The 19,765-nt window shown below is 43.9% G+C and overlaps 1 protein-coding gene across 2 annotated transcripts in view; it reads left to right on the forward strand.

Moving 5' to 3' along the window:
* Nucleotides 1–12,499, forward strand: part of EHF (ETS homologous factor) — a 43,177-nt gene extending 30,678 nt beyond the window's left edge. Inside the window, exons 5-9 of one of the 2 annotated variants that reach the window (XM_047693041.1) lie at nucleotides 725–793; nucleotides 914–982; nucleotides 6,306–6,365; nucleotides 7,822–8,017; nucleotides 8,108–12,499. In XM_047693041.1, the coding sequence (XP_047548997.1) occupies nucleotides 725–793; nucleotides 914–982; nucleotides 6,306–6,365; nucleotides 7,822–8,017; nucleotides 8,108–8,207 (494 nt within the window). In that variant the 3' untranslated portion in view covers nucleotides 8,208–12,499. Of the gene's footprint in view, nucleotides 1–724; nucleotides 794–913; nucleotides 983–6,302; nucleotides 6,366–7,821; nucleotides 8,018–8,107 lie in introns of both variants that reach the window. The other variant, XM_047693040.1, reaches the window with a different exon arrangement.
* Nucleotides 12,500–19,765: the final 7,266 nt, after the last annotated feature.

The following is a 19,765-nucleotide window of genomic DNA, read 5'->3' on the forward strand; positions in this document are numbered from 1 at the left end:
AGGGGGCGCTCTTCTTTTTCAGAGATGAGGCAATGGGGCTTCCCTCTTAAAAGTTGTCTGCTTGATTTGGTAACACTCTCTTTGCCTTCTCCTTTGTTTTGTTTTGAGAATTTTATGTCATCGCTTGAGTTAATTGGAGAAATGCTGAAGGAAGGGGGGTGTCACTCCACTGGAGGGAGAGCTTCCAGAATTTCAGTCATGAAAACACCACGATGAAGACTGACTAGACTTTCCTGAGAGAAACATTAATTCTCCCAGGAAGATATTTCTAGGAAACGATGGTCATTAATTAAGAATTATTTGACCATAATAATTTCTTTTTCTACTGTAAGAATATTCTGGTGATTATACAATAGCAGGCAGGACGAGGCCAGGCTCCAGAGCCCACTGCCTGCTGTGTGCATGCTGGGAAGATCCCCAGGAAGCCAAAGCATGGACCTAGGCCAGGGTCTCACTACAGTGTTCCCTTCACCTTTCTAAAGAGGCATAGGTGTAGAACACAAGGTTGGGGCCAAAACAAAGCCCATCTCCCGTTGGACACTGGAAGAAAAAGGAGTTAAGATTCTTATAAAATAACATGTGGTAGAAGCAGAATGTTATCCTGCCTCTCAGAGGACCACCCACAAGATCCAGCACCTCTCTGATGAGCAGTGAGTTAGAAAAGGCAAACTCATCACCTAGGAAAATATGATGGCTGACCATTCCCATTTTCTGTCTTTTGTAGACCCTTCCATCATGAACACCTGGAAAGAAGAAAACTTTTTATATGACACCAACTATGGTAGCACAGTAGGTAACTAACTCCCCAACACTTAAGGGCCTTTGACATTCTTTTTTTTCTGTTTTCTAACAGCCACAGAATTACATTCTAAGGAGGGGGCTCTTAATGTCGTTTGTCATTTCATTGCTACAGATTTGTTGGACAGCAAGACATTTTGTCGGGCCCAGATCTCCATGACAAGCATGGGTCACCTTCCTGTCGGTAAGGGGTCCTGACATCAGGGGCTGAGGGTGCCTCGTGCAAGTGCTTACTGAAAACTAATGAGAATCACAATACCCTACGTTTCCACTTTGCTGGAGTCTTTCTCGTTAAAACACTGGGAAGGGAATGGAGTTACTATTTTTAAAAGGTCTGTTTTTGAGCCAATATCTGTACTTTGAAAATGACCAGCAAGGAAGCCTCTAGGAAAAGTGTTTGTCCCTTGTGAAATCAAGTCAGTCTCTTGTGACAACAAAAAATCCTTTCAGCAAAAGCTTGCTCTTAGGGAATTATCTGATAAAAGTGTTTGGACTTGGGTCTATGTATGGGGGAAGAAGGCTGTATTGAATCTTCAACAAACTATGTCTGACTTCAGAGAAAGAAAACCTAAAAGTGGCCTTCAAAGGTCAGAGAACCTGAAGGGATGATCTCTGGGTAGTGGGGTAGCTGTTGGAAATTTCTAGAACCCTGTCTATCACAGATCAGCCTTTAAGCCTGAGCCCTGATGGCTCATTAAGACTCTGATTAGTCAGAACCCCTGTGCTTTATGAATTACGTTGACGATAGTTGTGCTTGATTAAAAATGGATGCAAGTGGGGGCTATACTTGACTCCCAGTCAAGGTTCCCCTGAAAGGGTTGGTCCCTTGGGAGTCCAGAGAGGGGTTTTCAGATGACAATTCCCCCTCCCCTTACAAAGAAGCCCATTGGGACATGCCCTGTGAGCATGAATGCACAGGGGAGGTGAACAGAGGGTTTTGTGGTATCCCTTGACTTGGGTGCGAACTTGTAAAACCGCTTGGGTCTATGAGATTTGGAGCTTAGACTTGTCATGGGTCAATTGCTGTTTTCCTGGAATTGAAGCTGGGGCATCTTCAGAATCGGGATTTAAATGCATGCCTGTGAAGGAACTTGGAATCACACAGCCTCTCCTCCCCGGAAAACTTCCCTTGTTTTTGCTTTTGTTCAGTGTGTTTTTAAGAAATGAAATCATGAGGTTTTGAGGTTTTGAATGAAACAGGGATGGGAACCAATGTCAGTGGTTCTAGAATTGAGGTTAAGAACGAAGGGCAATTCGTTTCTCGACTTCCCACAGTGGGTACCGTGTTAGGTGTCATTCTTAGTTTTTGTTCAACTTTGGAAACAGATCAGATACTGGGAAGGCTCTGCAGTGGGTCTGCTGTTCTGGGGGAACTGAGCCGATTGGGGGGCGTGGAATTTCTGCAACAATCATTGTCACCCAGTCAAGACCGAGGGTTTCAGAACCGAGGAAACCACCAGGTCACACTCTGACTTCCTCTCCCACCTCATCAGGTGGCACCTCCTGTGTCCTTCCAGTTCTGTCTCTGGCTTATGGCAAAAAATTGCAGCTTAGAATAAACTTTCACTGACCACTTCCTGAGCCTCGGGGCCTGTTGGGTCCTGAGGTGCCTGGAAAACAGAAAAGCCATAGTCACAACCCTCCTGCCCTCTCTGCCTGGCCGCCCTTCTCTCTTCTGTGTCCTGACTTAACCCTCTAGAATTTCACAGTCCACATGGGACCATTCTGTTTTCATATCTGCAGGAATAGGGAACTTACTGTCCCCTTATTCCATTTTTAAATAATCCTTAAGGGGCGCCTGGGTGGCTCAGTGGGTTAAGCCGCTGCCTTCGGTTCAGGTCATGATCTCGGAGTCCTGGGATCGAGCCCCGCATCGGGCTCTCTGCTCTCTCGGGGAGCCTGCTTCCTCCTCTCTCTCTGCCTGCCTCTCTGCCTGCTTGTGATCTCTCTGTCAAAAAAAAAAAAAAAAAAAAAAAAGTATTTTAAAAATAATCCTTAAAACGGGCTTTGCAGATCTGCACTCCTTTATCTCCCTTGACCCTGGATTCCCTTGTCGCCCATTCCTATCCTTGGATTGTAACACGGTGAAGAAACCGGGGACCTCTACTGGAATTATTCCTTATAGAGTAAACACAGCGTCTGGGGCTGGCAGCTTCTTTGGAGTAATTAACTAGCCCTGGGTCCTCCAGAAGGCTAGTTAATTACAGCCTTGCCTGGGGGTCCATTCCTTTCGGAAAGGTTTAATCTCTACTGGAGGGGACCAGAACACCACCCCCCCTGAAAAAAGGACCTTTGTCATTCGTCGGAGTCTGTAGATTTCAAGTTCCCAAGAAATCGGGTGCAGTTAAACATCTTGCTATGCTCTAAAGCAAGTTACAAGCCAAGTAGGCGAGGCTCCGCGTAAACTGATACCCTCTGTGATAAACGCAGGCGGGGAAGCGGGCTTTGTTTTGATTTCTCTGTCATCTGCCCATTTCACAAAATGGCCGCTGCCCATGTTCCTGATCTGCCCGATAGTCCTCGAGCCAATCACGCCAACTCGGGCTTGATGTGTTTATTCACTGACTTATTGAGCCTAGAGCTAGGGTGTCATGGTCTCTTATAACACTGACATTTGTATATCCCGTAAAGAAATGGCTCACAGCTGAATCACATGCAAATGCTTCTAATCTTCGCTTCTTGCAAAGCGGCATAGCTGAAGTCATGCCCTGGCACTTGCGTCACACACCCGTGGCTTGGTGCTCCCCTTGCCCAGACGGGACCTCAGCCTCAGGGGCCTGGGAGCAGAGCGAGAGAAAGCCGGGCCGGACGACTTCCCCAGAGCAAGCCATTATTTTACAGGATTGAATCACTTAACCACATGGCTAACTTCAAAGCTTTTGGCTTTTATTTTAGGGTGAGGGGAAGACACGGGGGGAGAGGCCATCGTATTAAGGGGAGGTTTCAGATCAAAAGACTTCAGTGCCAAGGCAGGTTCGGTGATCCCACAGCTTGCCCACACACACTGGGGACGGGAAGAGGAGGCTGAAAGAAATCCGAGTTTCTTTTGCCTTTGGCTGCATATTCCTCCATGTGATGATGGAAACATTTTTATTGGGGGATTTATTTTGTTTTCTGTCTTTGGTTTTTCTTGAAGCTGGATGGAGGTCCATTCTGGGTAAATGGCTGGCATCGCACAGAGAACATTCCCTCATGGTCTGTCTGGCCTGGGGTCTTTAAGTCTGGAGTCCACGGACTCCTTGAGAAAGCCTAGATCCCTGAAGTTGCTTACAGATTCTCATGAGGATACACATACATGCGTTTTTCTGGGGAGAGGATCCACGGTTTCCTTCTTAGTCACAAAGGTGCCTGAGCCTCCAAAGTAACTGATTCTATAACTGCTCGAAATGCCTGAACAATGATAGAGGCCAATACACTGAAAACCCTTGAGTTTTCCTGAATTCAACCTTGGCTCTGAAGTAATGGTCCTGTATCCCTTCTGGATGCCTCTGGAAAATGAACTTTGCTTGTGGCCTCCTGGGTAAATGCCACCCTTTGTCCGCAGAACAACGCGGCCCTGTCAGAGTGATGTATCACTTGGAAACCGGGGTGAGTGCCAGACCTGTCGCAATATTGTCACATCCTGACGGGATGTCGCAATCTCACCCTGAAACCGACAGGGCGGGAGAGCGGAGTCTCCTTGCCTTTCCTGCGAATTTGCCCTTCCAGATTTCAGAGAAACCCAAGTCAGGTGCAGGCCCGCCTGCCGACAGTGCGGGGGGAGAGCTCCTCCGCATGAAGAAGAGGCTTTTCAGCTGACCAGAGCTTATGACATCCCTTTCCTCCTCCTACCACGGCTCACGGAGAAACAGCCGGGAACATTGAGCCGTGATGAGCTGGGTGCTCCTATAGGTGACTGTGTGTGAGGATGTGTCCATGCATGCTGGGGAATCCAGAATCACTGAGCTGGAATGACTTTTTCCCACGAACTCGGGCATTGGAAAACTGAGCCTGATTCTCGGCAGGAAAGACTTCTGTGAAATCTCTTAGGTGCCATTGTCTCTGGGATTGGTTCTGAATGGTGGTTGTGACTGAAGCCTCTGGATCCAAATCATGTGTCTTCACATCTTGGCGCCACTTTCAGGCTGTGTGACTTTAGACAAGTCACCTGACCTCTCTGTGTCTCGGCTCCTATACAGATCTTTGGTTCGTAATAGTCCCCACCTCAGAAGCCTATTGAGTGAGGTGACTAGGTCATTCTTGTACCAAGCCTAGCACAGTGGTGGCACATAGTAAGGGCTCAGTAAACAGTAGCGCTTTTTCTTAACCGTCGAATGTAGGAGCTAATGGTTATTCTAACTTTTTCGAATCATCAGCCACTCTTGACAATGAAGTGAATGCCATGTGTCCTCTCCATCTACATGGAGTTTTAGTCAGTCCATAATGCCCAGGAAGGCCACACGGGGATCAGTGAACCCTAGCTTAGGAAGCGCTGATGTACTATGCACTGGGAGATGCATTTTACCGGCCCGGTTGCTTAACAGGATTGGCTTGCATTTAGGGACTGCTCTGTATTCAGATTGCTGGGTTACTGATTGAGAGATTTTTTGGTAAACTATGCCTTGGTCTTCCTGATGCCTGAAGTGCCCACTCACACACACACACACATACGTGCGCACAGGCATCACTAGACCACTTATTTTTCTTTTTAAGAAGTTTTATTTCACCAGATCTGCCTCTGTCATTGTGTCTTTGGTGATACTCACAAGGGTTACCATAATGAGTCATTTGTTAACTAATCTGTGTTTCCATAGTCCACTGGTGGCCCTCTGTACTGAGTGCAGACCAGTCAATGGCCCCTTTGTCAGACTGATTAAAATATAACTTTGCATGCCAAAAAAGGGCACTCCTCTGGCTTAAAAGCCATTTTTCTTTGTTATAAGTGTTTACATTTTGTATTATGTAAAAACACACACACATATATACACATACACACACACATACTTCTTTCAATGTCCTAAATCCTTCAGTGGCTTCCTATCTCTCTCAGAATAAAAGCTAAAATCCAAAAAGAGTCCCACAAAGCCTTACTGATCTCAACCTCGGCCCCTTGTTTACTGTCACGTTGGCATCCTTGTATTCTCTGAATGTACCAAACACATACTGACCTCAGGGCCTTTGCATTTACTGTTCTTATTCATTGGCAGTTCTTCTGCAAGGTCTGTGCATGGCTGGCTGTCCCCCTCACATCTTCTGGTCCCCTTCTCTGAGATGTCTTCTGTGACTGCCTTATATTTAATGACAAATTATTTCCACCTTCACACTCCTATCCCCATTTCTTACCCTGCAAGATTTTTCTTCATAGTACATATCATCTGTTTTGTTCTGCTCATATACCACACACGCAAACAGTGCCAGGCATGTAGTAGGTGCTCAATAAATATCAATTAAATGACTGGATGAATGAGTGGCATGGATGACTGTAGGTGACAGGTAAATTAAGCAGCTCTCACTGTTCCTTTCAGCAGAGTCACCTGAGATGAAAAAGGAGCAAGACCACCCTGCGAAGTCCCACGCCAAAAAGCACAGTAAGTCGGCTGGCTTTCTGGTGGCGGTTGCCCCTTCCCTTCAGGGTGGGTGTAACCGGAGGCCTCTAGCTTTTATGCAAATATTGCCTCTGCCTGTCCCCTCCTCTTATTTATCTCAGCCTGTTTAGGGTGAGACAGTGGGAGCACCCCTCACGGGCACAGTGAGTCTCTCCGTAGTTTCTCGAAGTGGAGATTCCCCTGGATATTTTCTCCCTGTGCTGTTCTTTTTGTTCGAAAACTGAGACACCCAGTGAGTGAGAACTGCTTGCAGGCAAGAGGCTAGCCATTTCGCTCTTTCCAGAAAAATGGATGGGAAGAGAAGATGAGCAGAGACAATGGAGATGTATTCTTTTTCTCTTTTGTTGACTGTTGGCTTCCTACCTTTGTTGAGTGATTGATCTAAGAAAGGACTGTTTACTCTTAATAGTCAACAGTGTTCTTGGGACGTTGCCATTCCCCCGATAATAAAACCTTATGAAAATATAGGAGCTGTCAGAGACGTGGAGGGGAGGGCTCAGAAAGAAATCAAGTGGACATTGTTACTATTTGTTACTCCATGTCATTCCCCAGAACTGAATGAACACAGCACAGTAAATGGCAGGGAGGGGTTGTGTGGGGCAGGTCTTGTGGGGTCAAGTAGGATTTGGTTGCTAATCTTACTGTAGTAGCTGCTTCATTGTCAAATTGGCCCCCTCAACTCCTACCAGACCCTGTCCCAGTATAATCTAGGAGTTTGAGTTCTAGAGCCGTGCTGACATGCATTTGACCCAACCACAGTTGCTGGGTGAGAGTGCTTTACCTGGACTGAGGTTCTAAATGAAAGTGGTTGAAATTTGCTCTTCTGGGAAAGGACAGATGGCAGGGAATCCTGAGCAAGGAATCCTCCAGTAATTAAAAGAGACTCCCCTGGCATAGGAGGTCTAAGATCTATTCCTTTGTCTTAGCTTTGCCACTAGCTAATTGGGTGATCTTGGTTAAGTCACTTGAATTCTCTGTGTCTCCATTTCTTTTTTTTTTTTTTTCTTTTTTCTTTTCTTTCTTCTTCTTCTTTTTTTTTTAAAGATTTTATTTATTTATTTGACAGACAGAGATCACAAATAGGCGGGGGGTGGGGGAAAGCAGGCTCCCCACTGAGCAGAGAGCCGATGCACGCTCGATCCCAGGACCCTGGGATCATGACCTGAGCCGAAGGCAGAGGCTTTAACCCACTGAGCCACCCAGGCGCCCCTGTGTCTCCGTTTCTTGATGTATAAACTAAACAATTGTGCCAGTTCGTTCTCAAATGCCCTTTTAAAAGATATAATATATGGTGCTTCTGTGATCTGACTGTGCCGGTGGATAGGGGAAATTTGAGTATGTTCTCCTTGATAGAAGATGTGGCAACTCTATGCTTCCTCTCCCCCTTCTTTGCTGTGACTTGGGCCCTTTATAAATTCCTTTTCCAACTCGTCCTCAGATCCACGAGGGACCCACTTATGGGAATTCATCCGTGACATCCTCCTGAACCCAGACAAGAACCCAGGGTTAATCAAGTGGGAAGACCGGTCTGAGGGCATCTTCAGGTTCTTGAAATCAGAGGCTGTGGCCCAGTTATGGGGCAAAAAGAAAAACAACAGCAGCATGACCTATGAAAAACTCAGCCGAGCGATGAGGTGAGGTGTTTCCAGCCCCGACCGAGACCGCTTGTTTCCCTTGGTGGTCTTTGTCTGAATGGCCACCTTATGTGATGACCTTTGTTACAGATATTACTACAAAAGAGAAATTCTGGAACGTGTAGACGGAAGAAGACTCGTATACAAATTTGGGAAGAATGCACGTGGATGGCGAGAAAATGAAAACTGAACCTGCCAACACTTTGAGCACGAACCCAAACATTCCCCCAAATGATAGCCAGCCAAGAGCTCCTGGACATAAGTATTTCAAAGACTACTTTTCTCTGATATTTATGTACCTTGAGGGGGAAAACCATCTACTTCTAATGGGAAGAAGGAACACTACAGTTGATAAAATTATTTTGTTACTTTGAAGTATGTCCTATATGGGGGACAAACGTACACAGTTTTCTGTGAAATATGATGCTGTATGTGGTCGTGATTTGTTTTTGCCTCTATTGTGAAGTTCCTTTCCATGGCAAGAAAGGCAGGATCTGTAGCCTTGTGCTTCTTGCTAAGAGAAAGAGAAAAAAATTAGAGGGCATTAAATGTTTTTATATTAGGAAAAGGTGACATGTCCTCTGTGTGTAAGCATCCACATGGTCTCATCGGGAGAGGCGGGAGAGGTCACTAAGGTGAACTCCAAGGTCTCAGATTGACAGGGTGAACCCAAGGATGCTGGGAAGTTTAACCTGACCTTTTGGAGCCAGTGAGGGGAGCATGAAGACTTCCAAAATCCAAGTGGACTATAATCACTTCATAATCACATGACTTGCCATGCTTAAATCAGCAGAATAATGGTGAAGGCTTTCTACTCATTCAAGAATGATTTACCTGACACCAAGGCTGTCTCTCTCCCTCCCTCTTCGATGATTGGGGGAAAAAAACTTCAAATGCCGTCTCTGCTCACTTCTAGGTATTTAAGAGAGAGTTTAGCCTTGGTTGTTTTCAATCCCAATTGTTTGAAAATAAATGGGGAAAAGGAAGTGGTGATGAGTTTGCTCTTGTATTCCTACAGCCCATCGATTCTCGATGAACAAAATGGATGTTTTTGGCTGAGTAATTCTTTTTTGTGCATTATTTGGCTGTCTTGTGCTTGTAGGTTGTTTAGCGGGATCTGTGACCTTTACCCACTGGATGCCAGTCCCCTCCCTTCCCCAAAGTTGTGACATCTTCAGATGTTGCCATATTTCCCTTGAAAAGGGGCAAAATTGTCCCTGATTGAGAACCACTGAGGCAGCCCGCCGAGACGAAGACAGCGATTTACTCTCAGAACAAAAATATGTGATCTTTCAGTTCCCAGAGTGAAGTAAAAGTAAGACTTCAAAGTCAATCAATTTTTACGTTTTAAAATATTAGGGACAATGGGAATTTTAGAAATGGGAAATCTAGAGGGGATTTTCAGAATCCCAGATGAGAGCCAAAGTCAGAGAAGTTAAACAGAGCAATGTAACAAGAGTTATAATAGAAGACATTTCACTAGAATGACAATGCAGAGTAAAAATTACATTGCAAAAGGAAATGCTGAGAGAAGAATGAGAGGGGGGAAGAGAGAGAGAGAGAGTGAGAGATATCCAGGGGAAATCTTTGCTCTTTTGGATAATTTCTTTCCAGTCTTATCTGGACTCATCCCAAAGTGAATGGTGTGTTGCCTAGATTTGTGTCCAGGGGATTTTTTTTTTTTTTTTTTTTAAAGACAGAAAAAAGAAAGGTAGATGGAAGAGAAACAGAATGCTCAGTTCAGGGGTTATGGTCAGTAAGGAGTTGGGGATTTCTCCAGTGGCATTGCTCCGGGCTGCCGGGAGACATACTCCTGGGCCTTGCAGCCTGGGAGGAACATGAGCCTGTAGACACTTTGAAAATGGGTTTGAACCCTGAGATCCCTTTTGCACCTTTTCTTTTTGGCTCTCCACGTCCTTCGCTTTCTCCCCACTTTTGCCTCTCTATTTTGAGCAATAATATGGGGATGGAGACAGCTAATGTCATCAACGAATAGAACACCTAACGCGGTGTCTCACCCAGCGAAGGTGAACGAGTCATAGTCAAAGGTTGTGGAGTGTTTGTAATGTATTCAGAAGGTTGGAAGTAAGAATTAAGAATTTGTCCTGATCATAACGAGAACCATTACGGATGGTGACCTTGGAGCGGCAGCTTAGCGAGATGATCTTCTGAAGGTACAACCAAGTCCGTTTTTGCTTCTGCCTGGCTTGGTCACTTCCACAGAGGTGTTACTGGTTGTTGTAACAGTTACCGAGGGACCTGAGAGAAATAACAATGAGCCACACAGACCCGAAGCACGCTGCCTAAAAGACGCACCTTGCTTTCCCAGCGAAGCTGAAGGACTCTGAGGCGTTTCCAGCATTTTACTACGTTTCACCTGGAATAAATTAAACATCTAAACATCTGAACTGGTATAAATGCATAAATGTTTGCATGTCTGTGTGCATCTGAATCGTGTGGAGCTATTAGGGACGTCTGCTAATTCGTTCTCTGTTCTTTCTTCCCGGGCTTTGCCTATTCATCATGGGGCGGGGGTGGGGGGGATGCTAGATCCTTCCCCGAGCTCACCCTTCCCCAAACCAGCAAGTTTCTCACATTCCTCCAAATTGGCCTTGGCTCTTTCTGCACTCTCCCGCTGAAGAGCAATTTCTGCTCAGCAGTAAGTAAATCTGGGGAGTACCGATTGGAACAGTTCTGCAGATAATTAACAGATTGTGCTATTTGTTGAAAGTGACGGTTTCTTGGCACCCAGTTCCTGCTTAAATAGGCTGGAGTATTAAGTTCTCAGCATATCTCTCTATTGTCTTGGCTTGAGTTGATGCATTTTCTATGTGCTGTTCGTGACTTGGAGAACTCAAGGGAATTGAGCCATGCCAGCTTGGGGTGTGAACAGAGTACTTCCCACCACAGTGTTGCAAGGGAGAGCAAAATCCCAGAGATAAGCCAGCATCAAGTGAAGCCTCCCCCCAAACCCCCGTCTCTTGGGGACTCACAGCTTCTCGCTCAAGAAGCTTAGCTCTGCTGGATGTTCACAACATCCCTACACCTGGTTTCCTTGAGCTCCAAGGCTTAGGCTTTAAGCCTTTTTGCCATTTTCATGGGAATCTGAGGCAAGAAAGGTGTTGCTAAGATTTTACCAGACTCACATAATCTGAGTCTCCTGGATATTTTTCTTGAAATTTGAGCAAGATCCTGGATCCCAGAGACATACACCCACAGATTCTTGAACTTGCCTTCTGAACAGGGCAGACCCAGGTGATGAGTTTTCCTTTGAACATGCTGGTCCTTCCTCAAAGTTCAAGCCTTTCTAGACTGTAAGCTCTTAAAGGGCAGGAACTAGATCTTATCCATATTGTTTCCCAGCACCTAGCATGGGCTCGGTCCTTGGTAAGTTATGTATTGACTTAATAAATGAACGTCTTCTGGAAGACTTCTCCATATCCACAATTGGGATGTGAATCATTTCTTTACTGGAATAAGAGCACAATGGCCAAAACTTCGAGAACATATTATGTATTAGATAAGCATTCTACTGTGAGACTTTTTACTTTGCCTTCCTACTTGTCCTGAAATGAAACCAAACAGTCAGGTTGTTTGGTTCCACCAGTCAACATATGTTGAATGAGAATTCTGTTCCCTTGTTAGGAGCTGTGAGACTTATCTGGTACGAGAAGCCAGTAATGGACCTTTGACCTGTTTTAACCAATGAAGGTTATGAATGTGTTTATATGATGTACATTGCTATTTAAGTGTAAAGCAGTTCTAGTGTTTGGGGGTTGGTTTATATATATATTTTTGTCTTTTTGAAAAAAAGGGATCTTTTGATAAGGTTAGTCGTGCATATTAGATTTTAATTTTGCAAGTGTGCTGCTTTTCAAATCTATACAATAGAGGAAAAGGTAAAATAGTAAGAGGGAAAGGCAATTATCTTATTCTTTTATAGTTAAAAAAATCATTTGTTGAGTGCCTACTGTGGGCATAGAATGGAGCCATCTACGTGAGGAGCGTCTTTAATTCTACAGAACTTAAGAGATGTTCCACAGGACACTGTTGCATGGATACATGCGCTGTGAAAGAAGGAACAGCATAGTAGTCACAATACCAGAGCTGGATTAGCTTCAGCACTGGTTCTCAGGATGCCTTTTCTGGAATAGGAGATAGAGCATTTAATAAAAACCCATTGAGACTGTGCCTTATGAACCATTGAAACGTATAAGCCCTCACAAGTTTAGCTTAATTGGGATTAATCTTTCTGTAGCTATCTGCATAATTCTTGCTTTTCTCCCATTTGGCTTCTGGGTTGACAATTTCTGGGAAACAATCCTACTGCCACTATTTTTAAAAAAATCAGAAATCTTATCCTTTAAACTATGTGAAATTCAAACTGAGTGTTTTTATTGTATGAAAGAATTTTATTTTTGGAAGTATGGTTTTTTTTGTTCGATGGGTCCCAGAAAACATGAATAAAAACCACAGAGATCAGCCTGTAATTGTGTTTCATGCTTCAGCAAATCGCCCAGAGGAAATGCAGTTGGTCTACAGCAACAAAAAGCATGCAATTCTCGCACATATTTATTCCGTAAGCATTTATTGAGCATCTCCTATGTACCAGGCACTACCCTAGACTCTAAGCTATGGTAGAAAATAAAAGCGATAAAAATCTTGACTTTCATGAAGTTCATGTTTCATTGGATAGAAACAGACAAGAAACCAAACACTAACAAGCAAATATCAGAGGTGTCATAAAGAAATGTGGAACCAAGAGGACTGGAGAGTGCTGGGATATATAGGGATATATGCAAGTTTCACCAGGGGTAAGGAGGAAGGATTTCAGTGAAGACCCGAAAGATAGAAGGAAAAGAACCATGCAGATAAGGGGGAATGATAATGTACTAAAGGGACCAGCAAGTGCAAATGTCCTGAGTTTCCTTCAGGTGTTCTTGGCATGTCCAAAGAGCAGCTAGGAAGTCTATTTGCCAGAGCAGAATAAGCAATAGTAGGAAATGATGTAAACTAGTCTCTGGCAGGCTAGATGACATAGAACACAGAGAACATTATGAAGGCTCCGGGTTTTCTTTTGAGTGAGGTGGGGAGCCACAGAGATGTGACTTGCTCTCACCTCTGGTTTAAAAGAATCCCTCTGGCTGTTGTGTTGCGAATGAATTGCAGGGATTCATTCAATGCCAAGCATACATTCTTACGGAAGGATGGACAGAAGGAGGTAGAAAATCTCCCACTCACTCCCAGGCTTCCCATACGATGCTTAACAAATATTTCAAGGTAGGCAGTGAGTTCTATCTGTTCATAACATAGGTAGAGCTATGTTGTCTCCTGGGGCCCAGAAAGTCTCATTCAGTTCTTAACTTCATAGCCTATAATATGAAAACAATAATAGGTGAGCATTTGGGGAAGATCCTCTTGTTGCTGGAACCATGGGATGTGCTTTACATACATAATTATATTTAATCCTCCCACAAGTCTCAGATATATAGATATGATCTCCAATTTTCACATGAAGGAAACAGTGATCAGAGAGGTTAAATGACTTTCTTAAGGTCACACAGCTAGAAATTAGCAGTAAAGCTGTCCTTGTGCACTCAGACCTCAGTTCCCCAAAACCCATCTTCCTAATTCTGATGTTCTCTAGTTCATTGGGATACTAATTTATACCACATGCACACACACGGCTTCATGGTTCAATATATTGGAGACTTTGGAGAAGCAGTATTTTCCTGTTTGGGCCAAATTAGTATGCTGGTAATATTCATGCATATCACACTTGGCCAACTTCGAATATATTCTATTTCTTTCTCATTAGGAAGAAATTCCCTCTCTGCCCTGGGTGTTATTTATTTGCGTTGATAGATTGGTCAGCAATCACAGTGGACTTGCCAAGTGACTCCATTTGGGGAACTGTGAACCCCCCTGAATTTTTAACTCTTTAGGACTATCTGTCCTAAACTACAGGCACTAGCCGCATGTGGCTGTTGAAGTATCAATGAGTTAAAATTATAGAAATTAGTCACTGGGGCGCCTGGGTGGCTCAGTGGGTTAAAGCCTCTGCCTTCGGCTCGGGTCATGATCTCAGGGTCCTGGGATCGAGCCCCGCATCGGGCTCTCTGCTCAGCAGAGAGCCTGCTTCCCTCTCTCTCTCTCTCTCTGCCTGCCTCTCTGCCTATTTGTGATCTCTGTCTGTCAAATAAATAAACAAAATCTTAAAAAAAAAAAAAAAAAGAAATTAGTCACATATCTGCATTCCAAGCGCTGCCCAGCCACGTATGGCTACTGGTTCCAGTGCTGGACGGTGTCGCCGTAGAACATTTCCATAATCAGAGAAAGATCGAAGGGACAGCCGGGATCTAGAATCTGACTGGGAGGATAAGGTTAAGGGTGGAAAGGGTAGTGAACAAAACTAACTCAGGCTGAAATAAGATCCCGGGAGCCTTGGAAACTAAAGGTGACCCTGAATTGTAGAGAACAATCAAAATAAAGATCCAAAGCAAATCTCTCTGTGTTTGCTGGAATGGTGACAGTAGCTACCAGTGCAAACAAGTTTGATGCTGTCAGTGGAGACTTGGAGTGGGAGGATTTTATTATTCTTATCTCCAAACCCCACACATACCCTACAGTCATTAATATGAGTGTTCTAAGGATACGGCTTTCTGGTTGGGAATATTGGCTTTGAGGGAAGATCACCGAAATGGGCAGGGAAATGAGAGGTCCGTAAGCAGGAATGGCTGGGAACTCCCACTGTCTGCCACAAATGATACTTCCTTTTTTTCAAGACTCACTTTTTGAATCATCATTTACCCATTATTGGCTATTGCCTTATAAGTCAATGCTTTTCCATTAACTAGCGTGATCTGGTCTCTGTGCACATCAAGTCACTGAAAATGCTCTGTTGAAGGTCACAGCCAAACTCACTGCTGCCTCAGGGGCTTTGCTTTAGCTCTTCCCTCTGCCCAAAAAGCACCTTTGAGTGTCATGTGGCTGGCTACCTCCAGTCATGTGGGTTTCAGTTCAAAAAGCCTCCTTTCCTAATCACAGTTAGAGCTGGAAGATCATTTGGTGCAAAACCCTGTCCTAAGAGCACAGAGAGCTTAATGCATAGACCCAAGGTCACACAGGCTTTTAGCTAGGAGGGGAAGCCAGTTCGCTTGTTTTCCCGTTCATGAATCCTTACAAGTACACGTTATAGGTTCTCATAATCACAGGGGTCTTCCATCCCCAACATGGGGACATCCTCAAGGAACCCCCCTTTCCTCTGTCTCCAAGGCGACGCCATGCACATTTCTTATGCTGATTCTTTGAATCCAGTCAACATCATCTTCCCTCTGGAGCCTAGCCTGGTCTGGGAGGAAAACCCACACTTCCTCGATGTCAGTGGAAGAGCAGATGAGACCAAGTTAGAGCTGCTCAGAAACCGTAAATGCAAGGGTCCTTGGCACTGCTGAGGAGGAGGCATGGAGAATACAAAATCAAATAGAAGATGTGATGAATCATCAGCTCTCCGACTTCTCTGCTCAGCGTCTCTCTCTCTGTGTGTGTGTGTGTGTGTGTGTGTGTGTGCATGCGCACGCAAGTGCACCTTCCTCGCTCTTACCCTATGTCTCTTTCAGAGTTCTCACTTCTTTCCCATGCCTTTCCTTCCTCTTGCTCACCAGTCCCTTTCAGACTCCTTCCCGCCTCAAACCCGTCTTTCCAGGTTGCTGAAAGATGGAGGGCTGACAAGAGGACAGTCCTGGACCAGGATTGGTGCCACCTCTCTGAAAGCCTCAGTGGTGACAATAACAAATGGTATTTACCTAAGAGTCATTAACACATCACCTGTTCTCCCCTTGACTGTTTAGTCATGTCATTCAGCATTAATGGACTTTTCCAAGGGCAAACAGAAAGAGAAGAAGGAAAACAAACAGTGTATTCACACTTGATAGAGTCAGTGATCCCTGCCAAAGCTGTGAAAACAGACGTGATCTCTTAAGTTTGACCTGAGGACACGACTCATCTGAATGGGGATACATAGGATTCTGGGGCCATGTTGGACTTTCCACTGAGTTCCTGGTGAGATGGAAGGCAAGGAGTAAAGGATGTGGCAGCATGGCACAGAGGACAAAGTACTTCACTGTTTCCAAGTACATAATGATTACAGCCAAGGTGCCAGGCACTGTACCAGGCACTGCCACAGAGCACACGATGGACTCAAGGCAAGATCAAGTGACTGGTCCTGGCTCACAATGCAGATTAGTGTGGGAGCCCATGTCATTTCTGGTTCTACTCCACTGTGCTGTGTCCATCAATGTCCATGTTTTCTCTAGGAAGGAGATACCCTTATGTTACTGGAACTGGAAAACAGGCCAACAGAGTACAAAGCATAGGCTTTTGAGTTGCAACAACTCCGGCTCCGAATCTCATTCCTTCTACTATAAGTTGGGTGACTTTGGCCAATTGACCTAACCTCTCTCTTTAAAACTCAAGTTCCTCATAAACAAGCAGGAGTTCCTAAGCTGGAGCTTATGCTTTCTAGGGGAGACAGACAAATAATTGGGTATGACATTGCAGTGTGCTCAATAATAGGAGAATGCAGGAAGGTAAATCCTTGGAGCTGGTCATGGCTCCATCACCAACTAGCCATGGTCCTTCGGGAAGTTTCTTCGAACCTCTTGCTTTGGTTTCTTCATTTGTAAATTGGAAGTTTGGACTAGATCATCTCCGGAGTCATTGCAAATAGAAAGATCCAGGAATTTATTAAAATAAGTTTGAGTCTAGTCCAAATATCATGTAAATGTTTATGATTCTGCCCTGGGATGGGTTGGGTTGCTAAAGTGAACACGGAGGCATCACTGGTGGTTTTATAGGACCGTAGCAGTGGGAGAGGAGTGGAGACAAAGCAGTAGAGTCTGGACCCCTGGATGTATATAGCCAGTTTCAGCAGAAGCCATCCTTTCAGATCTAAGAACCGTGTCCACTTGGTGAGTTTGCTCCCTGGGGAAAAGGCTCATCAGTGACAGTGATGGCTGATGTTTATTTAGTGCTCCTGTGTCAGGAAAAGTATCATACACTTTGCTTGTAAGATCTCATTTAATCCTATGAGGCAGGTAATATCATTATGACCATCTTCCCCTTTGGATGAAGATACTGAGGACCAGAAGGATTAGAGCATTTGACAAGTGGCAGAATTAGGACCTAAACCTAGCTCCCGTGCAACAGTGTTTCTACTGCATGAATTCCTAAGCTACTCAGGGAAGAACCACCTGAGGTTTCAACTGCTGGGTAAAGTCCCTTTTTTGAATAGGCTTTCTTAGAAATAGAAAGTAGAATTTTCCAAAAGTGCAAAAAATAAGCAGGTCCCTGAGGTATTGAGTACAATTTGAAATACAAAACTCACGAAAGATACCACCTTTTCTTGAGTCTGATTGATCCCAGTAATGCTAGTGGTAGAACCACAGATTGGACGCCCAGGGAGCTCCTGCAGGAGGCATGCATTCTATGTCCACAAACAACGTTAGTCTCAGGGAATAAGTGTGTACTGCGTGAGTAGTGCTGAGGAAGGGATGCAGACTATGGAGATAAGAGGTAATTTCTGGTCCTGACCACCTTCAAAGCCTTCACAAGAGTGGGATTTAATTGGCCATTGCAGGAAAGAAAGTATTTTCATTTTAAAAAAAGACTTTATTTATTTATTTGACAGACAGAGATCACAAGTCACAAGTATGCAGAGAGGCAGGCAGAGAGGGGAAAGGAAGCAGGCTCTCCGCTGAGCAGAGAACCTGATGCGGGGCTCTATCGCAGGACCCTGAGATCATGACCTGAGCTAAAGGCAGACGCTTTAACCCACTGAGCCACCCAGGCACCCCAGGATTTTCATTTTTAATATAATTTTAAAAAATGATGTCTAATATATATACATATGCATATATATAATACATATATATCCAAATATATATATACATATACATACCTATGTATATGTTATATAATATAGTAGAAAGTTAAAAAAACATCAAATTCCCACACTCAAAATAACCAGTGTACACATTTGGTAGACATCCATTCCGGGTCTCTAGAATAATAAAAAGATAGATGGATTGAGAGCTGGGAACTAGGAGGGTAGAGGATATGGGGGAAAGCATGACTTTTCCCTGTGAAACTTTATATCTGAACCATATTAATGCATTAATTACTCAATACAAAATAGGTATGTAGATGGAAAGAATTTTATAAAATATGATCTTAAACATTATTTAACAAAAAAAATCATTCAATTTGACTTGAACTCAGTTTGAAGAAAAAGAAATAGAAAAAGAAATAGAAAGGATCTCTGAATTCAAATAAATATTTCTTTAATATAAAATATGTTTAGTTCAAAAAGATACTTCTACGTTCAAGACAATAAAGTAAGAATATTGACCTTGGAGCGATTATGCTTTCTAAAGGTACATATTGCCATTTTAGATGGGATTGGTTGAATCCTTATTCTGAAAGGCGATAAAATTAACATGTGTTGTCCCTCATATTTCCCTTCCCCTATTTACTGATTCAAGTTAGTGTTTTTTTTTTCCCATTTTGCTATTGCTGAGGATTAAATACTTCCATTCTTTTTGATAAAATCAAAACCCTGATTCCCAAAGTTGTCTAGTCTTAGATCTAAATTTAAGTGTGTTAAATGTTTGCCACCAGTCCTTCTACATTGGTTATCCATTTTTTTACTTATTTCTTTATTTGGATTCACCTCTCAGATGTCTGGGTTTCATAATGTGGTGAATTCCTTTGAATCCCTCTTGTGTATATATTCTCTCTTTCCAGTAGTGCTTGGTCTTCACCAGGGACCCACGTCGTTTTGAGGAAACTAGCTCTTCCTTGAGCTCCAGGAATGGAGCCAATGACCCAGGCTGAGCAAATTAGAGTATTCTATATCTTTGAGGAGGGTTATCTTTATGACCTAAGCTCATGTGCTCTGTGACTCTCAGTAGATTTTTCTGGGAAGGTGGGGATTAGAACTCTCTTTCTCAGGATTGTATGATGTGAGGATATGAATCATAGAACTACTCCAACTATTTTTTTCTTTCCATAAGGGAAGTTAGCCTGAGGATAAAGTTACTGTAGTGGGGAGGGGCAGAACAAACCAAATTTCAGAGGACTGATACTGGATCCTTGATGATATCATGGACCCTGGATCAGGCTGCACCTGAAGCCCTCATAAGAGGAGCATAAGTTCTTCTTTTAGATTTCTGACTTTTCTGTTGATTGCAAAGTGAAGAGTACTAGTGAATGAAATTATGAAGATAGCTGGTGACAGGAATTGATGGAAAGAGCATTCCTTTAAAGGCAAGGGCATGAACAAAGCTTTAGAGGCCAGAGAACAGTCAACATGTGGGTTGGTCTTTGCAAGCTTAGTTTTTTCTCAAGTTACAAGGGGCCTTATTCTTGTTAAAGAGGAGTAGAACCTTGGACTGAAGACTTGACTATCACAGCATATATTTCCTTGTAGGAAGGTCTTTTAAAAAAAAATTGATTGATTTTAGGGAGAGAGAAAGAGAGAGAGAGAGAGAGAGAGAGATCCCGCCTGTGAGCCCAAGTGGGAGGAGGGGAAAAAGGAGAGGGAGAGTGAGAAACCTTAAGCACACTCCCCACTTAGCATGGAGCCCCATGACCCTGAGGTCATGACCTGAGCTGAAATCAAGAGTCAGACCCTTAACTGACTGAGTCACCCAGGCTTCCCTCCTTATAGGAAGATCTTATGTGGTGCTG

This window comes from Lutra lutra, chromosome 10 (genome assembly GCF_902655055.1).
Source record: "Lutra lutra chromosome 10, mLutLut1.2, whole genome shotgun sequence".
Lineage (NCBI taxonomy): Eukaryota > Metazoa > Chordata > Mammalia > Carnivora > Mustelidae > Lutra > Lutra lutra.